At 41.0% G+C, this 26,840-nt stretch overlaps 1 protein-coding gene across 2 annotated transcripts; it reads left to right on the top strand.

Moving 5' to 3' along the window:
- Window positions 1-38: 38 nt before the first annotated feature.
- KPNB1 (karyopherin subunit beta 1) lies at window positions 39-25,954 on the top strand (the record flags this gene model as incomplete). 2 transcript variants are annotated; one of them, XM_082373465.1, is made up of 22 exons in its annotated part: window positions 39-180; window positions 284-342; window positions 2,554-2,736; window positions 5,209-5,409; window positions 6,313-6,465; window positions 8,141-8,200; window positions 8,759-8,848; window positions 9,204-9,314; window positions 10,073-10,174; window positions 11,412-11,636; window positions 13,032-13,223; window positions 14,027-14,157; window positions 15,249-15,396; window positions 15,743-15,814; window positions 17,066-17,210; window positions 19,162-19,244; window positions 19,737-19,844; window positions 20,229-20,372; window positions 20,486-20,591; window positions 21,245-21,359; window positions 22,020-22,181; window positions 22,901-25,954. In XM_082373465.1, coding segments are annotated over exons 1-22 (2,631 nt in total). In that variant the 5' UTR covers window positions 39-140. The 2 variants fall into 2 exon arrangements, with proteins under 2 accessions (XP_082229591.1, XP_082229590.1); XM_082373464.1 differs by lacking the exon at window positions 22,901-25,954 and having other exon boundaries at window positions 22,020-22,185.
- Window positions 25,955-26,840: the final 886 nt, after the last annotated feature.

Here is a 26,840-nt window from a genome sequence, read left to right as displayed (position 1 = left end):
GGTGAATGGGCTTGTGGTGACCCCCGCCCCCCACCCCACCCTCCCTTCCCACCCGACCCCCAACCCCCATCCCCAGTTAGAGCCGCCGCCCGAGAGGCCGGGCTGTCGTCTTAAGAGGAGTCGCCGCCACCACCTCCGCCATGGAGCTGATCACCATCCTCGAGAAGACCGTGTCTCCCGGTAGGACGCGGGGGCCGGGGGTCGAACTGAGGTGATTGGGTGGGGGGAGGGGAATCCCTGGCCCCTCTGACCCTGTCCCCTTTCCCACTTTCCTTCCCCCCAGATCGGCTGGAATTGGAAGCGGCGCAGAAGTTCCTGGAGCGTGCGGCCGTGGAGAACCTGGTGCGTGCCACCCCGCCGTCCCCCATCCCGCCGTCTTCCCATCCCCTGCATGCGGGCCTTCCCGCCCTCCCGGAGGCCCAGGCCTCTGGAACCCACCCCGCCCCATCCCGTCCCCCTCCCCCCCCGTCCAACCTAACCCCGCCATCGGGAAGCCGGTGGGTGTGTCCCGCCCCGGGCCCGGCAGCTGGCCAATGGCGCGGCGCGCCGGGGTGACTGCCACCCAATCGGCGTGCAGCCTGAGGGCGGCGGTGCAGCAGGAGGGAGAAAGAGGGAGGGAGGGGAGGTTAGGTTGCGCGGCGCTGCGTGTTCAGCAAGGGTGGGGGTGGGGGAGCCGGGCCTAGGGGCCATGTGGAAGCTACGAACCCCGCTGCCCGCCTTGTTCGTACCGGGGCCGGCCTCTCCTTCCTGTCCCATGGCCCCTGTGATTGTCCGCCTACTTCCCAGAGCTCTACCGTTTCCAGTCTCCCTTGGTCTGTGCTCATGGCCAGGCCTGCACCCGAATGCCTCTTAACCCATTTCCGGCAGTGTTTCTCCCTTTCTTGACTGGGTATTTCTCACCCGGGTTTTTGTATTTACCCCCCTCGCCCCCCCGGATCAGTAGAGGCTAAATCTGCACCCAGATAACAGGCTGAGGCTCATCCTTGAGATCGGGCCTGTTTCCAGAGGAAAGTTCCTCGTTTTTCATATTTTCAAAATTTAAAGGGTTCAGAAGAAGTGAATGTTAAGTCCCCTAGAGACTGGACCTCTGTATAAAATCGTGGGATGTATTGGTTGAAACAACCTATGTGCCAGTAATGTTTCTCTTTGGATTCCCTCCTGTTGGGGGGATGGGGAGCAGAGAGAAGGGTGAATGACACTAGATATCTTTTAAAGGTAATAGTTCTAAATAACACTATAATCAGATGTGTTCTTTTGTGTTACCTAGGCAAAATAACGCAAGGAAAAAAAGTGACAAGGCGTATTTTTATTTTATCCAAACTGCCTTTGAATGGTTTTTGGGTTTTTTGTGTTTTGTGGAGTTTCGTGGTTTTTGTTGTTGTTTTGTTGTGTTTTTTTTTGCCTTTCCATGTGTTCGTTTTTATTACTAATATTTTTATCCTTAACTTTCCATAGAAAAGATTTTTATCCAGTAGTATAGACTGATAATATTTCCACTTGGTATATATTCCTCTTTTCTTCTTTTGCTAAATTTGCAAGGAGCCTTTTCTCTTATTTCTAACATTTTATCTTATTCCCAACATTCCTAACATTCTTTAGTGGTACATAATTAATAAAACTTTTAAGAATTATTTTCCATTGTGATTGCAGAACTTGTTAGTGGTAAACTATCTGCTTTTAGTTTTTCCTGTTAGCTTTTCCATTGGAGAGAGCTTTTTGCAGGGAAGACTAATGTGTGTTAAAATTTTTAAACCAAATTTTTAAACCAAACTGAGGACCTGAGCAGTACAAAAGATTGAGTATACTTTTCAAGAATCTACAGTAATGTTTAAATAACCCAAGAATAGGAACAACTCAAGGAATAGGAACCTTCAGTGTGTTAACTGTTGCCTATTAAACATGAAGTCATTTTCCTTGACATTTTTATCTTTTAGTTGCCCCCTGTTTCTAAATATTTGTTATCACTTTTTCCTTATAAATCTTTTTTCACTGTTACCATTTTGCTGAAACACTGAAAACTAAACTAGAGAACACTAGCCTCCTAAGTCTATGTTTTACATTTAGAAGGACTTCCCTCTCTTATACATGCTTTCGTGAGATCAAAAGCCACCCTGGGTATCGTTCTTTTTGGACTAAGATTTTTTTAATGTAAATTTTAAAAGTAACAATTTTACTTTCTACCCTGTCATAACATATTCATGTAACAAATATAATTTACTGAGTACCAGGTTTTGTTCTAGGTATGAAGAAGAATCCTCTACCAGATTGTCAAGCTTGCTTTAATTCTGGGGGACCTAATGTGAAGATTTGGGCACTCTTAGTTGATGTTGATAGGAAAATCTGTAACTCCTTGTTAAATGCTGAGTCTGTGTGAGAAGATGGATGACTTCCTCATGTACCAAATAACATTTTTATAGGAATCTTGAAGTAGATATTTTGGCATTTTCCGAAATATTATGATATATCCTAAAAATTTCAGGTTTTCCCCAGTTTTTTGGTGCTATTCTCAATTGGTGAAATTCCTAAGAGGTATTTTCATTCACATCTTAACAGCCCACTTTCCTTGTGGAACTGTCCAGAGTGCTGGCAAATCCAGGAAACAGTCAGGTTGCCAGAGTTGCAGCTGGTCTACAAATCAAGAATTCTTTGACATCTAAAGATCCAGATATCAAGACACAGTATCAGCAGAGGTGGCTTGCTATTGATGCTAATGCTCGACGGGAAGTCAAAAATTATGTAAGTAGCTTTCATCTCCTTTTGGTCATACTAGCCTGGGGAATGTCAGTTCTTTTGTCGTCTACATGGGAAAGAGCTGATAGTGCAATAGATGTCTGGGATCTAAACTTAACTTGAAGGTATAAAATGTATTTGATATAAGTCCTCTTTCTCAAACTGTCTTTCTCCAAGTGATTCTTCCTTAGTTAACTAGCACTTAGCTCTTGCTGAACTTACGCTGTAGATAGTTCTCATTGTTTGGTGATTTAAGCATGGCACTGTGTGGAGTCAGAAGGGGAATTAAATGATCTCCTGGGCTTTCAAGCCCAAAGAGTTTGTGAAATAAGATTATGACATTAATCGTGTTTTTATCTACTTAGCAAATAATGAGAAACTTCTAGAAACATCTGGCTTTTTGTCAAGGTGTTTATAAAGCGAGCTGATGGATTTTTAGTTTTTATTTATTTATTTTTTTGAGGAAAATTGAATGTCACTTGTTGCACTGCATTATGGAGTTCTTGTGATTTGCTTGCTGAATTAGAAATCCATAATTCTTGCTGCAGCAAAGAACTCAGAATATATGGACATATATGGTTTTTTTTTTTTTTTTTAATTGGGTTCTTTAGTGGCCTTTGTTACATGGATAAGGCACAGAGGGTAGTAAGTCAAACATGTGTGCAGTCATCAGCTGGTCCTTGGTATTTGAGGAGAAACCAGTGGGGAGATTCCTGCGTCTGTACTTGTGCTAGTCGTGGTTCTGCACATCAATCTTCTGTTTCCTGGTTCTGGGTGTCGGCATTAGGTAAATCAGTGCTCTTTATGGCAGTAACTTCTCTTTCTAATTATGCACCTCCTTCCCTCTTCGCTCTTGCATGGAGGAACTCATGACAGGAAACTAGGTTACAAAAGCCAACTTATTTTGAATCTTCTTTGGAATATGTAGAGCTATTTCTATCCACATTGGGTTTCCTTATATAATAACATTTTAATTCTCCTTTCAGTAATTTGATATAAATGAAGTTTATTCCATTAATCACTGGAAATCTTTTGTTGTTTGTTTGTTTGTTTTTGTTTTTTTGGCCGTGTGGCGTGCGGCATCTTAGTTCCCCACCCAGGGATTGAATCCATGCCCCCTGCAGTGGAAGGGTGGAGTCTTAACCACTGGACCACCAGGGAAGTCCCATAATCACTGGAAATCTTGATACTTAACTGTATTCATTCAATTTCTTGTTTTCCTCAAATTACACAATAGTAAATGAGAGAAGACATGATTGGAACTGTAGTTGACTTTGGAGGGGGGCACATCAATCTTAACATCAAATTTTTTTAAATTTTTGAGTAAGAATTTGTATAGGCATTATTGAGCTTTCATGCATAAAAAAAATAGCAGTTATCTTGGGCTTTTTTCCCTTTCATAGCACATCTGGTAATACTTTCTCAGTGCTGGTGGTTATTTTTTTAAATGCGGGTCTGGACACAGTTGAGAGCTAATTTCTTACTCCTCTTATTTCTGATAATTGACAGTTACCATTAGGATCACCCCTAGTTTTAAAAAAATAACTTTCAGTACTCAGGATTTAGACATTTGTAGTCTCTAAGTCACCTCAAGTAATATTAATTAATGGTCTTCTAGAAGCAATTTAAAGGAGAAAAGCTAAAGATAGAATGGGATTCACTGTGGCCATGTATGTACTAGGAGATGGTGCAATATAGTATAAAGGCACCCTGGATTTCTTAGTCAGGCTTGGATTAATACCTGTTCAGCCCCTGCCCTTTTGGACAATTCATCTCATCCCTGCTCCCTGCCCCCTTCCCCATAACAGTTTTTGTTAAAAGTCCAGTCTAGCTCTGGTAGCCCTAGGGAGCAAAACCTTCATTTAGAATCAATCAGAACTGTTACTGGGTAGAGCTGTTGGGAGTGGGCAGGGATGATGATATACCCTATAAGGGGGAAGGATGGGGATTTCATTATTATTAGCTACAAAGCAGGATACTAAGTGACCTGACCTAGTCAGCAGAGCTGGCCTGAATATCTGGCAGCTACTCTTTGTCCTGTGTTCATGCCAGGAACAGTTAACTGTTTGCCTTTTGAGTGGACTGGTGATTCTTAGTGAGTTCATTGAATTAGCTGATCATGGTAATGATTAACCCAGGGTGGGTTGTGGCTTCATTCTTTATCTGTACCTATGCTTTTGCTACTTTCTTACCTTGTGGTGAACACTGAGGTGAGGTATCTGGCTTTGGAGATTCCATTTGGAAGTAGGAGATAATTGGTTTCATTTCTAGGCTCTGGGGCAGTGTTGATTGTGCTGCTGTTGGTATTGAGGCTGGCTGTTTTCCCAACAGGTGGCCTATACTGTATATGCCTTTTCCTACTTTCTGTATTATAGAAAATTCAGAGACTGATGTAAGAGGTATGCTGGTAGGCAAAATATATTCAAGTAGTATTAAAATTGGTATCTTTTGTCTTCTTGTGTGTGTACCTGCGTACAGGTTTTGCAGACTTTGGGCACAGAAACTTACCGGCCTAGTTCTGCCTCGCAGTGTGTGGCTGGTATTGCTTGTGCAGAGATCCCAGTGAACCAATGGCCAGAACTCATTCCTCAGCTGGTGGCCAATGTCACAAACCCCAACAGCACAGAGCACATGAAAGAGTCGACATTGGAAGCTATTGGTTACATTTGCCAAGATATAGTAAGTGCTGTATCTAACTTATATACCTCTGATTCCCTCTAGTTGTAACATGCATGGTATTAGAATTATTCTTTATCATCATGAAAAAAACCAAGCTATTGCAGAGTGGTTTGAAAGTAGGGCTGCTTTATTTGTTATTTTAGACTTCTGTATTTAGATAGTTAATTTATTCTCATATTGCTAAGCATGCCCTAAAGGAAAGAGACTCAAGGTTTACAAACTCAAGATGGAAATCCCTGTATGGAGGGGCATAGATATTCTCTCCTCTCCTTGATCTGATCACTTTCTGTAGATCCTCAGTGTACCAAGGATGCTGTGTTACTTTTTCAGTTACTATTTTACAGAAACAGTTTGCCAGCTTTTGCTGTAGTGGTTTAACCACTGGAGCCACAACACAGTATGTTAAATGCAGCCCTCCTAGGACTGTTGTTGCTGCTGAGGTTACTACTCTTGGTGTCTGTTTTGATATACAGATTTGATGAAGCAAAGAAGTCCACAGCACTTGACCTGGACTTAGACTCCATAGATGTGCCCAGGTGTTGATCCTTGGTCCTCAGATGTTCTGAAGCTTTACTTCAGTTGGTACAGATGGCCTGGAAAAACACACCAGACTGCCATCTCCATTTGCACAGAAGGGGAAAAAAAAAAGCCAGCATTACTTCATGCCCAGAGTCATTATGCTAAGAAGCAGAGATGAAGTTGATGAGTTTAACTTGTTTCAGTTCAATTTTGGACTACCAGACCCTGGGATATTTTGCAGGTGGTTTGTCCCTAAATGGAAGTGTGTGGGAAAAGATCAGGAAAGTCTCATGATACTCTCTCAAATAGATTTTACAGTTGAAAGGACTGCTGATTAGTCATGAGCTCAATTATTATATTCACTGCACTTCTCTGCTGTTTCAGGACCCAGAGCAGCTACAGGATAAATCCAATGAGATTCTGACTGCCATAATCCAGGGGATGAGGAAAGAAGAGCCTAGTAATAATGTGAAGCTAGCGGCTACTAATGCACTCCTGAACTCACTGGAGTTCACCAAAGCAAACTTTGACAAAGAGGTAAGTGTCTCTTGATTAAAAGGTGTAGGTTCAGAGGGTGAGGCGTGAGAGTTAAATAAAAGTTTTGTTTTGTTTTGTTTTAAGTTTATGACTTAGAAGGTACCATCTTGTTTAGAAGCATTTGTTTCCCATCTAGTTAAGATGTGTGTTGTGTGAAACGGCCATGGAGTAGGTGTTTGTCATTTCTCATCAGGCTTTTGGGAATAATGTGATCTAAAATGTTTCTAGGTTTAGGTTTTCCCTTTTGCAGTCCAAAGTGTGAGTATGCTTTGGGATTTTTTTTTAAATGTTATGCAAATTGGGCTGTTTCATACTTCCTTAGAAAAGTGCTTTTGAAGATTAATATATATATAAAGTTTATTTTGCCTGAAAGTATTTCCCCCATTATTAATTTTTAGTTGTGTTAAAATGTACAATAAAATAAAGTTTGCCATCTTAACCATTTTTAAGTGTAAAGCTCAGTAGTGTTAAGTATATGCACATTGTTTTGCAACCAATCTCCAGAACTTTTTCATCTTGCAAAACTGAAATTATATTATTAACTCCCCATTTTCCCCTTCACAATCCCTGGCAACCACCTTTATACTTCTGATTCTATGAGTTTGTTTACTCTAGACAGTTTATGTTAGTAGAATCATACAGTATTTGAATTGTCTTTTTGTGACTGGCTTATTTCACTTAGCATGTCTTGGGTTCATGCATGTTATAGCATGTGTCAGAATTTCCTTTTTAAGGCTGAATAATAATTCCATTATATTCGTTTGTTGATGGGCATTTGGTTTGCTTCCTTCCACCTTGTGACTATTGTTAATAGTGTTGCTGTGTACATGGGTGTACAAATACATCTTTGAGAAGTTGTTTTCAGTTCTTTTGGATATATACCCAGAAGTCGATTGCTGGGTGATATAGTCTGAAAGCATTTCTGCGTGTTTGTTGATGCTTTTGTTGGGCTTTTTGCCTTTTCTTGGCCTTAGAGTGGACAAAGTAGGGAGGTCTAAGAAACCAAAGCAAACTGCAATTCTAATTGCTTGGAAAATGTAGTTCATTAGTCTTCTCCTGTATCTTACCACGTTTGATCTGGGTTTGTTTGAATTCTCTTAAATTTTATTTTTTTTATTTTTAATTTTTTTAACAATATTTATTTATTTATTTATTTATTTGGCTGCATCGGGTCTTAGTTGCGGCATGTGGGATATTACTTGTGTCATGCGTGATCTAGCTCCCTGACCAGGGATTGAAGCCGGGCCCCCTGCATTGGGAGCGTGGAGTCTTAGCCACTGGACCACGAGGGAAGTCCCTCTCTTAAATTTTAAATACAAGGAAGGGGGTTTTCCTAATGTAGGGGGGTATTTTGTTTTGTTTTAACCATCTTTATTTAAATCCTGTGACCTACATTTTCCTGTCTGCTTCCTTCCTCAAGTCTTGTTAGTGAAGGTCATTTGGGGGATTAAAAGATTAAGGACCTCCTTAGAGGGCAGGTCATATAGTAGACACTGGGGGCAAACTCTGTAGAGCCTTCATAGTCCCATTACTGTGTCAGGAAAACCTGCTTGATTGGTCCAGGGTTGTGTGGGTCCCTGAGAGAGTGAGAGGTTTTCTTTGAAGGGATAGTCTAGTAACCTTCATGTATGTGGTTTATACTCTTCTCCTTTTCTTTATTTTTATTCTTTTGCAGTCCGAAAGGCACTTTATTATGCAGGTGGTCTGTGAAGCCACACAGTGTCCAGATACAAGGGTAAGTGAGAGGTCATGTGAAAACTTTGTCTTCTGTCTTTCCTAGGAAATTGTAACTCTAGCATAGTAGTTTGAAATGTTGGAATCTGGTGACTTCAGAAATAGGTTTGACTAATACTGTTATTAAATAAGAATTTTTCTTCACTGAGTTGGAGAAGAGGGAAGAATAGTTCTTGGAAAGCTAACATGATGGAAGTTGCCACCCTCTTAAAAAAGATTTAAGGGAGAAATGGTTTTTGATCAACCTTGCTATTTAATTGCTGTAGGTTGTTCAAGTAATTGTTTTCCATTGTAGCCATTGAAACAGCTTTCCTATTGCAGTAACCTAAACCTTGACCCTTGAAGCCGGTGGGAGTAACGTCCAGTCTGAGGGCGTTAGTGAGTTTAGTCCTGCCAAGGGTTCCACAGATATCTTTAAAGTAAAAAAGAAGGAGAGGAAATACACTTAAATTGACCCTATAGATTATTAACCCATTTGAGTGAAGTGGTTATTTCCCTTTGTCAGATTGCATTGTTATTAAACTAAATAGTAAACTGTTTAATCTGATGTTTGCAAAAGGTACGAGTGGCTGCCTTACAGAATCTGGTGAAGATAATGTCCTTATATTATCAGTACATGGAGACATATATGGGTCCTGCTCTTTTTGCAGTAAGTATTTCTATTTTATGTAGTTGAGCATAGAGCTAATTGCAAAAGTCCATTATTCTTAGTTGCTGTTTCGTCAGTTCTGTAATTTTTTATTTAATGTTGTGAAATCAAGGAAATTCCCTGAGTCTGCGTATTAGATTTAAGTTCATCAGCAGTGTGCCAAGAAAACTTTTGCTACCTTTGTACTAATAAGAAGAGTATATTTTAAAAATCTGTTTCTTTTTCCTACCTTTCATTTCAGACCTAGCTTTCATAAATCTACATTTTTGAAACTTGAGTAGCTGTGGTTATAGGAGGGGTCGAACTTGAACCAGCACTTATTTGGGGCCTGGGGTGTCGTGTTTTCTCTCTTAAGATCACAATTGAAGCAATGAAAAGTGACATTGATGAGGTGGCCCTACAAGGGATAGAATTCTGGTCCAATGTCTGTGATGAGGAAATGGACTTGGCCATTGAAGCTTCAGAGGTGAGCCTGGGAGAGTCCATGTGGTGGGAGAGCTGTTATTCTGACTGGGCTTTGGGACTTACCTCTTTTGTGGATATTATTTTTCCTCTGGGAGAGCTTTATTGTGACCGGGCTTAGGGGGTATCTCCATTTGTAGAGATTTTGGGTTTTCTGCTAGCCGAAGGCCCTCATGAGGGAGACAGATCAGGAATGAAGCATCTCCTGTTTTTACCAGTCAAGATTTGTTGAAAATACTAGTACTGTGAACACAAGGGGGCAGCAGGAAGTCACATTTTAACCAGGTGACATCTGATGCTGAATTATTTTCTTTTGGAAGGCCTAATGCAAGCATGGGATGTATAATTGATAGCTTACTAACTCTGGTGAAGGAATTAGATACAGAGAAAGGGGTTAATTCTGTACTCGCAAATTCGAATTCAAGCTTTGTTTCCAACCTTGATTGTCTTTATGTCCTACAAAAAGCACAATCTTTGGCATCTTTATGTAAACTTCATATATCTCTTCATCCAGAGGTCACTTAGTGAAAAAAGAATATAATTCTTAAGGTTGCCTTGGTCCTTTAAGGTAGATTATATGTACGGCCTAAAAGAATCCCATTGAAGTAGCCCAAAAGTGAGCGCCTCCAAAGACCACACACACTGCATGTAGCCATGTGCTCCGTGTATTTCTGTGCAGACCTGTGGGCAGCTCTCACTGTATGCCTTTAGTATCATAGCTTGTTTGCTGCTGTCCAGAATTTGCTTTATGTTTCTCCTCAGGCAGCAGAACAAGGACGGCCCCCTGAGCACACCAGCAAGTTTTATGCCAAGGGAGCACTACAGTACCTGGTTCCAATCCTCACACAGACACTAACTAAACAGGTGAGTTACCTTCCATATCTAGCCAGGTGAGCTGAGAAGCCTTGTTAATGGTTGGTTTGCTGTGGAACAGTTGCCACGAAGGAACTCAGCAACTCTTGAACTAGTTGATGTTCTGTTATAGATGCCTCGGGAAGAGCTGAGCTGGATCTATAGGATCCTCTAGGCTCTGAGTAGTTTGTGACAAAATAAATGTAGCAAGACTTCATGAGGGATGTGGGTTTAATGAGTAAGTTAGAGAAATTATCTTATAAGAAGTGTATCTTGGTTGCCATTGTTCCATTTTGGCTTTATGCATCACAGTTTTTCTCGGTATGGTGTTTGGAAAGATTCTTTCTGTCACCTCATCTCTTCTGGTGCATGTGAAATATTATCAAAGAGCTGGCAGCGCTTTGAGGAAACAGCTGTAACTTTGAGCACTGCAAAATTTCTTCGTACACAGGAATGTAATTTGTTTTTAGGGAAGTACATGACTCTTTTAATATAGCAATCTTGAAAGATAAATAGAGATACACTTAGTTTGAAATGGACTGGGTGTTCCCTTAAATTTTCATCTCATCTTTTAGTTTTACAGTTGCTATTTTTCTATCTTTGACCTTAGTATTTTCACTTTTGTATATTTTTGTTGTGCTTTTCTCATTTGGGAACAAATCATTCTTTAGGTATATAATTTTCTGAAGTTGCATAAGCAGCCTGCCTTAAATTACTCTGGTGTGAACAGCCACAATAAGAAGGATATACCTTGAATTCTAGTTTCAAGGGAGATCTGAATGGAATCTTTTTAAACTTTTTATTGAAATAATAATTACTAGCACACCAGAACCACACTCCCCACCCCCATCCCCCCAGTGTCTTCTTCCTGGTCGTTAACTCCTCCCTCACCTTTAACTGCATAGATTTTGACTGATTTTGAACTTTATATAACTAGAATCATATAGCATGTATTCTTTTGTTCTGCTTTTTACTTTATGTGTTCAAGACTCATCCTTATTGCATGTAGTTGGAGTTTGTTCATCTCATTGTATAGTACTAAGAAGTATTTTCCCTCTGTCTGCATCTTGTTTAACAAAGGCTGTGCTGTGATGAATCTTTGTGGAAGGGATAAAGATATGAAGGTTTTATATTTTATTTATATCCCCAAAGCTTAAGTTGTAATGATATTTGGGAGTAGTCAGAGGACCTTTTGAGTTAAAGTGATTCTTTGAACAAAAACTTAATTAGTGCCACATTCTTGCACTAGGATGAAAATGATGATGACGACGACTGGAACCCCTGCAAAGCTGCTGGGGTGTGCCTCATGCTCCTGGCCACCTGCTGTGAAGATGACATTGTCCCGCATGTCCTCCCCTTCATCAAAGAACACATCAAGAACCCTGATTGGCGGTACCGGGATGCAGCAGTGATGGCTTTCGGCTGTATCTTGGAAGGACCAGAGCCCAATCAGCTCAAACCACTAGTTATACAGGTGAAGCTGAGGGAGTTTGTGGGTGGAAAGTGGGATATTTATTGTTTATTTAAACTTTTTGCTTGAAGATTTGCCTTTATTTTAAGGACAAAGCTGTAAATAGTCATCCACAAAGGTTACTTCTAGATAGCTATTTGCTGTCAATGAGGCATAAAATATATTTCTTTTTTTATTACAAAAATCACATGACTTGAAAAATGCAGAAAAGGCCAAAAAGAAAAAGCTACCTTTAATCCCATTGCCCAGTGAATAACATTATTAATTCTTGGTATTTATCCTTGAAGGTTTTTTCTGTGTGCATGTATGTGCAACAGGATGGAGATCTTACTGTACAAATAGTCTTAAAACTTGTTTTTTCACTAAATGCTATATCATAAACAATTCTCCATAGTGTTTTTTTTTTCTAATAAATTTATTTATTTTTGGCTGCATTGGGTATTCGTTGCTACGTGTGGGCTTTCTCTAGTTGCGGCGAGCAGGGGCTACTCTTCATTGTGGTGCGCAGGCTTCTCATTGCAGTGGCTTCTCCTGTTGTGCATGGGATCTAGGTGCATGGGCTTCAGTAGTTGTGGCTCGCGGGCTCTAGAGCAGAGGCTCAGTAGTTGTGGCGCACGGGCTTAGTTGCTCCACGACATGTGGAATCTTCCCAGACCAGGGATCGAACCCGTGTCCCCTACATTGGAAGGCGGATTTTCAACCACTGCACCACCAGGGAAGCCCAAGAGTACATTTTAATTGAGCTTAGTGTATGTAGACCTCAACCTTTCAGGAATAGCTAAATGCCATCACAGCTGCATCCTGGGATCTCTGCCTGAGTAATTCAGTAAAGATTGCTGACAGTATTCATACCAAACTCTTAATAAAACTGTATACTGGGGGCTTCCCTGGTGGCGCGGCGGTTGAGAGTCTGCCTGCCAATGCAGGGGACACGGGTTCGAGCCCTGGTCTGGGAGGATCCCGCATGCCGCGGAGCAACTAGACCCGTGAGCCGCAACTCCTGAGCCTGTGCATCTGGAGCCTGTGCTCCGCAACAACAGAGGCCGCGATAGTGAGAGGCCCGCGCACCGCGATGAGGAGTGGCCCCCGCTTGCCGCAGCTGGAGGAAGCCCTCGCACAGAAATGGAGACCCAACACAGCCAAAAATAAATAAATATTTTATTAAAAAACAAAACAAAAAACTGTATACTGGGATTTGGTGAAGAGAGGCAGACTTTTTCACTTTTCCAGTTACTTTTATTATATTGTCGGATATTTGATAAGCATGTCTTATAAAATGACAAAACCATCTTGATACTTTGAGTTAGATTCCAAACATCAGTATTTCCTCTTCTGAGGTATCAGTCAGCATGAACTTTAATCTTTGTTTCGCTTTGCCAATAACTGTTGTATTTTCAGGCTATGCCCACCTTAATAGAATTAATGAAAGACCCTAGTGTAGTTGTTCGAGACACAACTGCATGGACTGTGGGCAGAATCTGTGAACTGCTTCCCGAAGCTGCCATCAATGATGTCTACTTGACTCCCCTGCTGCAGTGTCTGATTGAGGGCCTCAGTGCTGAACCCAGAGTGGCTTCAAATGTGTGCTGGGTGAGGGACTTTCTTCCTGGTGAGATAAGGAGGCTGGCCAAGCCATTGGCAAGGAAGTAGGAGGTGTGGGAGAGAAATGGGTCTACCTCACTAGAAGGCTTTTTCTGAATAGCATCTCCTTTCTAATTTCTTCAATTAAAATGTGGGGGAGATGCGAGCTGCATGACCCAGTGGGAGCTGTTGACTCATGGTGACTGGTTCCCGAGCCATTTAGAACAGTCATGTTAACCCAGTGGGAAAACTATCTGGACTTGGTTTTTTTTCTTCAGTTGCTTGGGGACAAGAAATCTTGATTAAGGTAGAGAGTTGCTGGCTATGAAAAGTAACCATTGCTGAGAAGGGGGTATGAGGGAAGGAAGGTAGGCAGCTCAGTGTTGAGTCAGTATAGGCTGAATGTAGTTTGTTAGGGACCTTTGGGGTTTAGGGGAGGAAGGTAAAATAAGGAAGGAGTGGGGCAAAAAGGCTTTCTGTGAATGGAAAGAGAAGAAATGAAGTGGCAGGCATTCGTGGTAGGTGAAAATACTCTGCTGCTTAGAGAGTTGTGCGTAGATTATTAGGCAGGAGAAACAAAATATAAATAAACATATATACATACATACATTTATTTAATTTTAAGGATAGCTGTACATGTTAAGTTGTCTTGAGATGACCTTGATAGGAAGAATTGAGGATTCACTGCCATTGGTTTATTCTTAGATCAGTTGGAAAGGAACTCTGCCCCAGGTATCTTAAGGGAAAATGAGGCAATCCTGGAGTGGGATTCTTTTCAAGTTTAATTAATATTTACTCTGTCTGGGTTTAAGGCTTTCTCCAGTCTGGCTGAAGCTGCTTATGAAGCTGCAGATGTAGCTGATGATCAGGAAGAACCAGCTACCTATTGCTTATCATCTTCTTTTGAACTCATAGTTCAGAAGCTCCTGGAGACCACAGACAGGTAACTGATACTACACAGAAATGAGTGAAATGAGTGGTGTCTTTGCATCCAACTCCTTTTGCCTCTTGTGTGGGGACTGTTTAACCTAATCATAGAAACATTGCAATAGGAGAAATTAAAAGAATCCTGTTGTAGATTGTTTAAATAAGAGTGAGAAAAGAAATGTAGACTCTTGACTACCTTAGAATTGTACAGTTTATAATTAAAGTCAGAAAATAGTCTCATTTCTCTACAGGTAGAGAGTAATTGACCTAGAGAGGTCCCTTCATTTTGCAGTGTCTACAGTTAATAGGGGTATTTGATTATGGTATAAGAGAAATAGTAGTTCTCATGAATTTAGTTGCCATACCAGATTACTAACCACCATTTATGATACTGGGTGAGAAACTTGGCATTAAACACAGTTGTTTTATAAATGAGTTTTGGAAATGTAGTTTGAAGGGGTTATAAGTTGGGGACAACCTTTAATTATTGTGATTTTGGGTAAGCTATACCTAAAGCCATGCTCAAAAGAAACCATTAGGAAGAGGGCTGGGTATCAATTCTTCAGGCTTAACTAGTTCATTTCTTCTTCTCTATTCGAGATTGTATATAAAGGCGTCTCTCGCAGATGAATGAAGAAAATTGATATAACCTTTTTTTTTCTTTTTTCCAACCGCACCACGCGGCTTGTGGGATATTAGTTCCCCGACCAGGGGTTGAACCCAGGTCCTTGGCAGTGAGAGTGCCAAGTCCTAACCGCTGGACCGCCAGGGAATTCCCAAGTTGTCTTTTTCATAGCTGTTTGTGCAACCTCTTCAATTGTCCACATGGGTTCTTCAGCATTTTTAACTATTTTTCCTACAATTTTAGCCCATTTCCAAAAGGGCCGTTGTAACGTTTAACCAGGTCTGGAAACCATATTGAACGTAGTCATTGGCTCAGAGATTGAAAATTTGGTTCCAGGCTGTACTGTGTTTGCCAAACTCAGATCAGGTCTGCAACCATATCGGTTTCTGGGTTATTTTCAGTGAGAGAGTTTCTATATTATAATGACTTCTCTGTCCTTTCTCAGTTAAGGCTTTACGATTTTTGCTGTGTGTTCCTTACAGACCTGATGGACACCAGAACAACCTGAGGAGTTCTGCATATGAATCTCTAATGGAAATTGTGAAAAACAGTGCCAAGGATTGTTACCCTGCGGTTCAGAAAACGACTCTAGTCATCATGGAACGACTACAACAGGTGCTCCAGATGGAGGTGAGACTGAGGGCGTTCCTGGTTCCTGGTGGGAAGGGTGTGGTACTTAACACAGAGCTCTGGTTTCAAGACTGTTCTCTTTTTTTTAGTGTTTAAGCATATATGTTCTCAGAAAGATATAAGGCTTATATAAAAAATGTTGCAACTTAAAATTGTATTGCTTGCTACAGTTTATTCATACATGTGTAACACCATATACGTATATAAGCTTTTTATTTACTTTCCTGCATTAGCACCAGTAAAGATTATTTAATGGTCCTGGTAAACCCAGCAAAACTGGAAGCATTGAGGGAGTTTAGAGTCCTTTCAGAAGGTGTTTATTCAGAACATGATCTTTTTTTTGTAGTCACATATTCAGAGCACATCGGATAGGATCCAGTTCAATGACCTTCAGTCTTTACTCTGCGCAACTCTTCAGGTATGATGGTGCCTTATCACTTAATAGCTCCAGGGAAGAGAATCATATCTCAGGATGACAAGTTCATGTACACACAGAACTCTGAAGATGATGTTATAGATGATGATGGTCAGAAGCTCTCCTCAAAAGGCCTTAGTCTGATTCATTAGAAGAGTAATTTCCCATTTTCCTTTCTTGTCTGTCCATAAAAATGCAGTTTGTCTTTTGTACAATGTAGGGAAGGAAACTACTCCATTTGTGATGGTCCTCCCAGCTGTGCAGCTATTTTGTATTAACAACTTTTAGTCTGGTTTTCATTGGATTGTCCAAGTGTAGCCCAGTCAGATTTGGTTCCCAGCTATGGTTCACTGAGCTAAAAATATAGCCTTGTGTTCTTACCATCATCTTTTGAAACAATTACTGTTGGAAACTTTATTATAATTTATTTATAGTATTTGGTGTTCACAGTAGACTTTTTCTGAGGAGAGACTGGGAAAATTAAACTGTTAACTCCTTGCTCGTGACTGGAGTCATGGCGTGGCTGAGGAGCTATTCCCTTTTTTATCCAAGAACAGGAAAACCTTGGAACTTGTCTAGTGCTTAGGTGGGTACTAGGTTTTAGAATTGAGTGATGCTGACTAGGTCATCTTACCTATGACTCCCTTCTCTTTTTCACTCCAAACTTAATTTTTTAAAACATGACTGTTAAGAGGTCTTTCCTGATCCAGTAACATTAGCTGAAACAAATTAAAGGGAAGGGAGGGAGGTTTGAGGAATATTGCATTGGGAAAAATCAGATTGGCTTCAGTTTATCAAGACAATTTCTTGACCATCATCTGTAAATGGCTTAGGCTATAGAAAGGGTTGCTCTTTTGTTTTATGAGTAAGAACTCTAATATGACATGTCCTTCTTCAAAGCTGAAATAATTTAACTGCCATTCCAGTACAACTAGATTATGGAGGCTGCTGACAAGGATTTGTCAGACTTAAATGAAACACAGAGGAGATGACTTTTTGCACCATGGAAGATCATCTTGTGTTTGTTCTGAATTGGGAAATAGATGAGATATTTAAATATATTAAATATATTAAATGTATGTTTCATTGCAGATGATTTGCACTGTCAAAACTTCTGAGCATAAAAAGCCTTCCCCCCCCCCCCCCCCAAAAAAAAATTCTAGGGACTTATAATTGATTTAAAAAAAAAAAAGTATGGTGTTCTGATTGAAGGGTTTGGAATCAACAGATTCTGAACTCTTATTCATTTCACAGAATGTTCTCCGGAAAGTGCAACATCAAGATGCTTTGCAGATCTCTGATGTGGTCATGGCTTCCCTGTTAAGGATGTTCCAAAGCACAGCTGGGTCTGGGGGAGTGCAAGAGGATGCCCTAATGGCAGTTAGCACACTGGTGGAAGGTCAGTGAGCCAAAATTGGGCAGGGAATGTCTTTAGAATGCAAGTGTATCAATGGCCATGAAGAATTTTTGACTGCAAAAAAGCGTAGTCCCATCTTCTCACTTATTGGGGTATTGAGTCAGTTCAGAGCTGGATTGAACATAAGTGTAAATTTGTGTATAACTGCCTTGCCACTCTCCTTGAAGTGAATGGGGAGCCAATTTGCACATCAGATTGAAAACCTTTCTGGGGGTGGAGGGAACTGTTACCTACCTCATGTTCATCAGGTTCTTTTTTCCCCTAAAGTCTACTTGCTTTATTGAGGTTTGGCTCCTGTAAAGGATGGCACTTGGTACCTTCTGGTTTGGGTTGTAACGCTTTGGATTCAGGTTGACGCAATATGGTGCCTGGTATGGAATGGAATGAAACACATCGAGTTCTAGGAATTAATTGATTTTCTGGGTGTTACATGTCTAACTATGCAGAATTGCTTTGGGGAAGCCATATCTGACTTAAGGCTCTTTGAAAGGCCATTAAAAGCACATTAAAGAGCACTTCAGAAACCTGGAATGCTTCTTCAGTGGTGGTCTGTAGGGTGTTTTTTTTTTTTTTAAGAATTTATTATTTATTTATTTATTTATTTATTGGCTGCGTTGGGTCTTCGTTGCTGCACGTGGGCCCCTCTCCAGCTGCGGCGAGCGGGGGCCACTCCTCGCCGTGGCGCGGGCTTCCCACTGCGATGGCCTCTCCTTCTGCAGACACGGGCTCTGCAGTGAGGCGCGTGGGCCTCAGTAGTTGTGGCTGGCGGGCTCCGGAGCGTAGGCCCAGCAGCTGTGGCGCACGGGCCCAGCCACTCCACGGCATGAGGGATCCTCCCGGACCAGGGCCCAAACCCATGTTCCGCGCATTGGCAGGCAGATTCCCAACCACTGCGCCACCAGGGAAGCCCTGTAAGGTGTATTATTATTATTATTATTTTTTTAAACTAAACTTTTTTTGATTATTATTTTTTATAAATTTATTTATTTATTTATTTTTGGCTGTGTTGGGTCTTTGTTTCTGTGTGAGGGCTTTCTCCAGTTCTGGCAAGCGGGGGCCACTCTTCATCGCGGTGCGCGGGCTTCTCACTGCCACGGCCTCTCCCATTGCGGAGCACAGGCTCCAGACGCGCAGGCTCAGTAGTTGTGGCTCACGGGCCTAGTCGCTCCGCGGCATGTGGGATCCTCCCAGACCAGGGCTCGAACCCATGTCCCTGGCATTGGCAGGCAGATTCTCAACCACTGCGCCACCAGGGAAGCCCCGTAAGGTGTATTATTAAGGCAGACCCATTTCTAGCATAAGGAGCCTATGTGCAACTGGTCTGGCAGGGCACAGAAGTTGATTTTGGTTCCTGGAATGGCTGATTTGGATATGAAACCCAGACAGCTTTTCTTGACTGGCTTATTAAGTAAGTCCTTGATGGAATTGGCTAGAGACCAAGCTGGCTTCCAGGAGTTCCCTGGTGGTCTAGTGGTTAGAGTTCAGCACTTTCACTGCCGTGGCCCAGGTTCAATCCCTGGTTGGAACTGAGATCCCACAAGCTGCCCGGCGAGGCCAAAAAAATAGCTGGCTTCCAAAAGAGGACATGTTATAATCAGATGAAGAGGTGGACAAGAGGCAGTATCACTAGCTCAGGCAATTCATAATTAACCTTGACATTCCTTGGGGGCCATACCACTTGGTAGTTTCAGCCAGAGTGAAATCCCACTCTGTGGAGATTTGGCATTATCTCCAGGGTATAAGAGTTAGGCCCTTTCAGCAGTTCTGAATTTGGCTTGTCCAAGGCAGCCCAAAGTCTTTGTGATAGAATCTGTAATTAACTCACATTCTACTTAACTTTTGACTGGAGTGCATACATTTTGGGAGAGCTAGGATGGTTATTTTTGCTCACTTCTGCGATATCCTGTGGTACTAATAGTTTGTTTCTTTACAGTGTTGGGTGGTGAATTCTTAAAGTACATGGAGGCCTTTAAACCCTTCCTGGGCATTGGATTGAAAAATTATGCTGAGTACCAGGTAAGCTATGCTTTTCACAATAATACATTTATATTCTCATTTATACTTGGTAGTCATTGTAGTACAAAAGTCTGGATCCTGTAGCGCAGGTAGTATTTCCCTGTGTATCACCCTTAAGGGTTGAGCTACTTTGTTGCCCTGAGTGTCTGAACTAGAAATAGTCAGTGAAAGACAGGATATTAGACACATCAGAGTAGCACCCTAAAAAGGGGTTTTGTTTTGTTTTGTTTTGAATAAACCATCCACCTCTGCCACCACCACCCCTGCTGAATATTGTCTTTTCTGTCCTTTCTTAATGATAGCTTAGATAGTCCTAGTTCTCTTCCTGCCATATTGGTTGTTAAAAAATGAACTAATCTGAGAGAGGAAGGGTGTTTTCTTCTTTGACTCTAGGTTCAAGTGATAAAGGACCAGTAGCTCGGTAAAAAATCATGCCTTACCCCTGCAGGCAGCCTTTTCTGTTCTAGAGGTCATTTTCTTGATTCTTTGCAGGTTTGTTTGGCGGCTGTGGGCTTAGTGGGAGACTTATGCCGTGCCCTGCAATCCAACATCTTACCTTTCTGTGATGAGGTGATGCAGCTCTTACTGGAGAACTTGGGGGTGAGTGTCTATACACACAATCTAATTTACCGTTGGTTAGAAAGATGGTTAAACATCAAGATCCGTGACAGGGAATGTATATGTCCCAGAATGTTGGCTGTGGGCTTATGAAGGGAATTGTCATTTTCACAAGATGATTCTAACCTAAGGATGTGAAGTTAATTAAAGGAACGCATGGTCAATGCATGGAACTTGAGTGGGGCAGGTGGGGACCAGTAAAGTACAAAGGAAAAGTAAATATACAATTTCTCTATCTAGAGGTAAGCATTGCTAATTTTTGTGTATGTCCCTTAAGGTCTATACCCAACATATCAGTAGTTGCTTATTTTAAAAAGCTTTTTGAATCTTTGGACAGAGCTAACTTTTTTTTTTTCTCTTTGTCAGAATGAAAATGTCCACAGGTCTGTGAAGCCACAGATTCTGTCAGTGTTTGGTGATATTGCCCTTGCTATTGGTGGAGAGTTTAAAAAATATCTAGAGGTTGTATTGAATACTCTTCAGCAGGCCTCCCAAGCCCAGGTGGACAAGGTAAGTTTAAAGCTATCTTTAAGTCCAGCCCTGACTGAAGCAGCAGGACTTTTGACAAATATACAACTAAAGGCCATCAATATGATGGAGATTCTGTTCTTTTTCTCTTACAGTCAGACTATGACATGGTGGATTATCTGAATGAGCTAAGGGAAGGCTGCTTGGAAGCCTACACTGGAATTGTCCAGGGATTGAAGGGAGACCAGGAGAACGTACACCGTTGAGTATACAACCCAGTTGACTTAGTCCAGTGTGCACTTAGCCAAATGGGCTGTGTGTTCATTGTGTAGTTTACTTGTAAACTAACACCTATTGCTTAAAAGAAGGGGAGAAGGAGGAACAGTGCTCTAATGAAGGGAGTAGCTTTGGAGGAGGATATAGACTTTTATTTCTGATCCCTGCTTCTTCAGCTACCTTGCTTCACGTTTCTTGAGCATTGCAAGGGATGGGATCCAGCAAGGCTGTTGCTGCTGGTTGCATATGTACCAACCCTGAGTGGGAGTTTCCTAACCTCCACCATGCATCTGAACTGAAGGATTGGGGGGATTAGATTTCCTCTATCACCTGATGTTTTTGTTACTGATTGGGGAAATATTTGTACTTCACTCCTTTGGTATTACAGGCTTAGAGGAAAGGTTCCATTTGTGCTTCTGCAGATATATATATCTGCTTATAAGAAGAGGGGTATCTGCCTCTTCTGTTGACTTGAAGAATGACATCTTAATCTGAGGAAGAATCATTTGGTATAACTGTATGCAACTAGTTCTCCAGCCCAAAACCTGCCTGATGGGAGTAGAGTATTTGGGAATTTTGAAACAGGGTGTAGTCCTGCCAAATGTGGGACAACCTCATCAGACCTCTTTCTTTTATAGCGGATGTGATGCTGGTACAACCCAGAGTAGAATTTATTCTGTCTTTCATTGACCACATTGCTGGAGATGAGGATCATACAGACGGAGTAGTAGCTTGTGCTGCTGGACTGATCGGGTAGGTTATACCCTGCTTCTGATAGCTGAATAGCACATGTCACGGAAAATGAGAAGACGTGTAGTAAAGAATATTGAGAGTAGCCTGTGGATGGCAATTACCCACCTTTTTGGCACAGGGGGGATTTCTTTCTTTAATAGAACCCATCATATCCTGTTTTGAGTTCTCAGATAGTAATTCATTCCAGAATTTAGCTCTAATCTCATTTCAGACCCTCCAGATTTCTAATTTCTCCCCACCAAACTCTATGAAGTGAGCTCTCAGAGGTATAGAAGCAGCATCAGATCTATGTCCATCCCATATTCTGATGTTGGTCAACAAATTGCCTCTGTTTAGCCTCCTCTACTGAGGGTTTCTGAGGTATCATTAGAAGAAAGAACATTGGTTTTGAGCAGCTCAAAGACCTGGAGTCTAGTTCTGATTTTACCATGAATTAGCTGTGGAACCTTGGGTAAGTTATTCTCCTTTTTTAGACCTCATTTTTTTTAATCTGTTGAGGGCAGGTGTTAGACTTAACTTATCTTTAAAATTTCTTCCAGCTTTAAAAAGTAGGTAAATACCAAGAAACCTATATCTAGCTTAGCACTGGTTCGGAAGGTTCTAAATATGATCTTGTTGTAGGTCCAGGAGCCCATTTTCAGGTGTGTTTACTTTGTACAGGGACTTGTGTACAGCATTTGGGAAGGATGTACTGAAATTAGTAGAAGCTAGGCCAATGATCCATGAACTGTTAACTGAAGGACGGAGATCGAAGACTAACAAAGCAAAAACCCTTGCTACATGGGCAACAAAAGAACTGAGGAAACTGAAGAACCAAGCTTGGTAAGAGCTTGTCTCCACTGCCCTCTTTCTTCTACTTTCTTGGGGAGGAGGTACATTTTCTTTAGACTGTTCTGACAAGGGCTTTCTTTAGGTGTTTTGTTTTGTACTCTTTCCCATATAAGTGCTTCTGAGCCAGGCCTTTGTTCCTCAGCCTTGTACTAGTGGAAGGGTCAGGCAGCCAATCTTTCCTTGAGCCAAATTTTTGGTTCCTCATGGTGATAAAGAACAGAACTTACATAACTAGAATTCACTGAAGTCCCCAAATCATTTTGGGACCTTAATAAAGTCATCGATAACGGCATTTTCCCAAAATTCTCTTTCTACTCTTTATTTCTTTCCTCATTTTCTTTTCTTTCTTTACTGCAGTGCTTTGAGACATTGCTTCTTTTACAGAAGATATCCAAAGTCGGAGTTGTCTGACCTCTGCTTTGAAATGTAGTTTTAATTTATTTTCCTCTCACTTACTGAGTTATCTTACAGCACAGATCTCAGTAAAATTGGCTATTTTGAGTTTTATCTTTTCAGTTTCCCCCCCTTCGTAAGTGCTAATGAGAGCAGGTAGATGGCACATAGCAAAATAATAAAAATAATCAGTCCTTGAAAAGTTGACAAATTCCATTCAGGTCTATAAGCACTTAATTGTAGGAATCAGAGAGGTGTTTGACTCTACTGGCTATATGGGATCTCAAAAATTGACCTTTTTTCCAATCTGTTTTTAGATCTGTTACCATTGGGATGATAACCTGAGACCCCCACTGGAAATCTCCAATCTTTTGAGAAACCCGGAAGTGAGGAGTGTGCACGGATGCTGAATGTTTGGGAATGAGAGGATGAGTGAGTGAGGCTTGAAAACACACCACATTGAAAATCCTGCCACAGCAGCAGCTGCAGCCATCAACAGCGGCGCTGTTAGTGAGCTAAGTAATCACTGACTTCGTAGAAAACCATAATGTCGGCCATCTTGGAAAAGAGAAAAAAGGTGGATTTACTTGCTTAAAAAAAAAAAAAAGAAAGCTCTCTCTTCCCAGGAGAGGCTAGAACTAGCTTTTCTGTCTTTTGGCCGGTGCCGAGTGGAATGACTAGTTTGGGGGAGAGGAGGAGGGACTGGGTTCAGCTGTGGTGCTTTGTTGTAAAAGGCATCCTGGCCTTTGCTACTGATGAGAAAGATGGAGCCTGGGTCTCAAGCCCACCTTTGGTGTACCTTTGCCACATGGTACTGGTACTGTATGTGTGCTGGCTGAAAGGAGGGTGAGGGATTCTTTACAGTCTGAGAATGAGTGTGTGTGAGTGAGGCGGTATCCACATTCTCAACTTCAAGTCATTGCAGTTTCTTTTTCCCAGAAAAAAAGGGGTTAGGATGTTGCATTTCATGAAACTAACTGAAGTTCTGTCTACTGATGCAGCACAAGAGATATAAGAGAAAAAAAAAGGAAAGACGCTCTTAGGTTTTGTTTTTTGGGTTTTTTTTCTTTTTTTTTTTTTTTTTTTTAATTCTAGGGAAAACACTGACGAATGGTCAGAGCTCCCACCCTGATCTTTTCATCAAGGCGCCTTTCCTAATAATATGGTTCAACTGTGAATGTAGAAGTTGGGGGGGGGAACTCTGGAGTTAGAGGATATAGAAAAAATAAAAATACAATTGTTACAAATAAAGAATGCAGACTTCGAAAACAAAAGAAAGCCACAACCCAAACAAATCAAAATTTAAATGCTCATAATTGGCAGCACAAAAGAAAAGTTCTCTCCTGACATGTATCTTGGCAGTCTGAACGCCCCCAGAAAATTGTGCCAAAGAGTTTAGAAAACAAACATACCATAAAAGTAAACACACACAAACAGCAAATTTCAGGTAACTATTTTGGATTGCAAACAAGGATAAATTTAATGTTTAAACAATCTGATAAAATAACCATTTGGAAACTGCTTGGCCTTCTGTTCTCTTTTATTTGATTGATTATAATGCGGTATTGGTCTCTTGCTGCACTTCAAAACCAAGTAATCAAAACAAAGGAATATATATGTGTGTATATATATATACACATATATATATATGTTAGAACTCTTGTGATGAAAATGGCACTTGAAAAAGGTTATATTTTTCCACTGAAGTTGAAGATTAATAAAATGGTGTCAAAACATTCCCCTGGTCACACGCTGTAATATTTTTTTTAAAGTGTGATGTGCTATGATAATGATAAATCAGACTTAATTATTTTCCCTTTTACAAGGAAACAGGGCACCCTGAATTTTGGTTTTAGACTTTTTCAGCAATAAGGAGGGATGTTGGTAAGCTTTGATCCCCTTTTGGTTTTGCAGTTATTAGGAGTTTTTGCTGGCATTTTGAATATGCTTTCAAAAGCACCAAGGAAGATTTTTAAATTGCTTCCAGGTATTTGGAGGATTAAAAAACAAGACCTTAATTTCCCACTTGCATTTCCATTCTAGCAAAAAATATGGGCTTACATGTTTCTCTTTGCCAACTCCCTGTTCAAGCCTTCCATTCATAAGTGGGATTGGCTCAGTTTTGCCCATCCATACGGCAGCATCTCTAATAGCTCTTGTACAGGGTATCAGATATTGTGCCTTTTGGTGCCAGGTTCAAAGTCAAGTGCCGATCTATGAACCAGTGTACAAAAAAAAATCCAGGTGTTTGAAGGAAAGACACTCCATTGTGAATAAAGAGCTCACACCAGCTCCTGAGCCCTCTGAAGAGACCTGGCCCTATAATGCCTTGTTCAAATTTTAGTTGTTCTTGAGGGAAAGGATGATATACTAACCATTCCTGGTAAGGGTTGGTCAGGGCTTAGGGAGGGGGCAGGAATATTGGGGAGAAAAAAAAATCTGATCATTCCTCAGTGCTACCCATTTCTGTCCTGTGTGGGCTGCTTAGCTAGACAGCAGGAGAATAAAGTACACCGAGAACCATAATGAAAACAAAACCTTCCGTGTGTTTTTTCATGTTTTGTTCCAGGGAAGCAGTTGACAAATGCTGTTATTAATGCTTTCTCCCAGATCCACTCAGTGATGGAGAGGAGGAAAATGGGCTGGTTGGACTGTGGTCTTGGTGCCTCGCAGTTACCCTGCACTGGTTATGCATTTATTACCCTCTTTTCTAGTTACCTTTGGCTAGTGGGTCTTCCCACTAGGTATTTGTCCTTAATCGTACCACCTAAGGCAACTGGATGCAAAATGCATTCTGCCCATTCACTGTCTGGGCCTTCCCCACTCTAGTCTTGGCACATTCCTTCAAGAATGTAGTTACCGTCTGGTAAGATGTCAGTGCAAATGTGAAGAAAATAGGCATCGGACTAGGCTTTGGTTTGCCACAAGTGGCAGCTGCCTATATCAATTACAATTACATTTATTAATTTTGCTTTTCATTTTCCCAGTTCCTCTCAGCTCCCCTGTTGAAATGTTGAGATTTTGGCTGTCAGAGGCAACTGCAACATTGCCTTACGGACTTGTGGAGGAGGGGAATTGCTCAGTGTAGTGTTTTCATTTTCAGAACCAAGTAATCTAGTCACTCATATATAAGAAGTGTGTCAGTCCAACTTTAAGAAAAAATTCCAAATCCAAACTCCATCATCAGCTTTTGACAGCATCTTGGATTTTGAAACAACTTCAGTCTGTAATTGGCATTCAGAATGCCCTTGGCATGCCAGTCTGTGATGGCAGTAAAGACCTGTTAAAACACTTGAGCCCAACTTTATTAACCAAAACTGATACCACCACCTTTATCTTCTAAATAAAGTCCGCTTTATTTTTATTTTCAACATTTTGCTGCTTCATTTTTGGTTCCAGATGGTGTCACCTCCTTGGAGGTGAAATGAGTTGTTTGAAAGAAGCTGGTGCATGTGATGATGTGTGAGTTGGGGAGAGGAAGGACACATCTGTCTTAAAAATTAACTCTACGTAGTACAATGGGAAATGAATGAAAGTTTTCTACAAATGACGTAGTGAAAAATGACTACGTGGAGGTGGTTTCCTGTCCAGAGAGAGATCTGAAACTGCTGGAGATTGTCCTCTGTCTTGTGCATATTTTTCAGGCGAATGATCTGGTCTGTTTAATGGCTTATCCAAAGGTTGGATTTTTACTTAGTTTGCAGCGTGTATTTAATTTCTACTTCCACTTTTCCCCCCCTAGAGACTTGTAGAGGAAAGAACACTGACTTGAGATTAAGAAACTGGGTCCTTTCCTTCACCCTGCTGTTTATTAGTGCAGTGAGATGCCTGCAGGCTACTTTATGAAAAAAATGCACTTTCTTAGTTTATGTTGGGCAAGTAAAATGAGGGCAGACCTTCATTTTCCTACCTTAGCCTCCATGTGGCCTTTCACCATTTCTAATTGCACACCCCTGCAGTAAGGAATTTTCGATCATGCGTACCCCCATGTGTTGATAAATTATATACCTGTACTACTGTACCCATATATTGTGTAATAAGACACAAAAATAGATAATTAAAAAGCAATTATATGAAAAATAAATATAAATAGGAGTTCTAATATTTTCTTTCTGTACCCAAATTTGGAGATTACTGGGTTATAGAGGGTAACTTGTAATTCTTGACTAGACTGCGTTAAATATTTCTCCATTGAAGGTATACTTAGAGGAAAGAATGGTATCGGTTCATTATCAAATGGTAAGGAAGAACTGCTTC

The sequence above is a fragment of the Balaenoptera borealis genome (genome assembly GCF_965194805.1).
Source record: "Balaenoptera borealis genome assembly, chromosome: 20".
In the NCBI taxonomy this organism is placed as follows: Eukaryota; Metazoa; Chordata; class Mammalia; order Artiodactyla; family Balaenopteridae; genus Balaenoptera; species Balaenoptera borealis.
The sequence above is the reverse complement of the archived record's forward strand: the minus strand, read 5'-3'. Positions and strand labels throughout refer to the sequence as shown.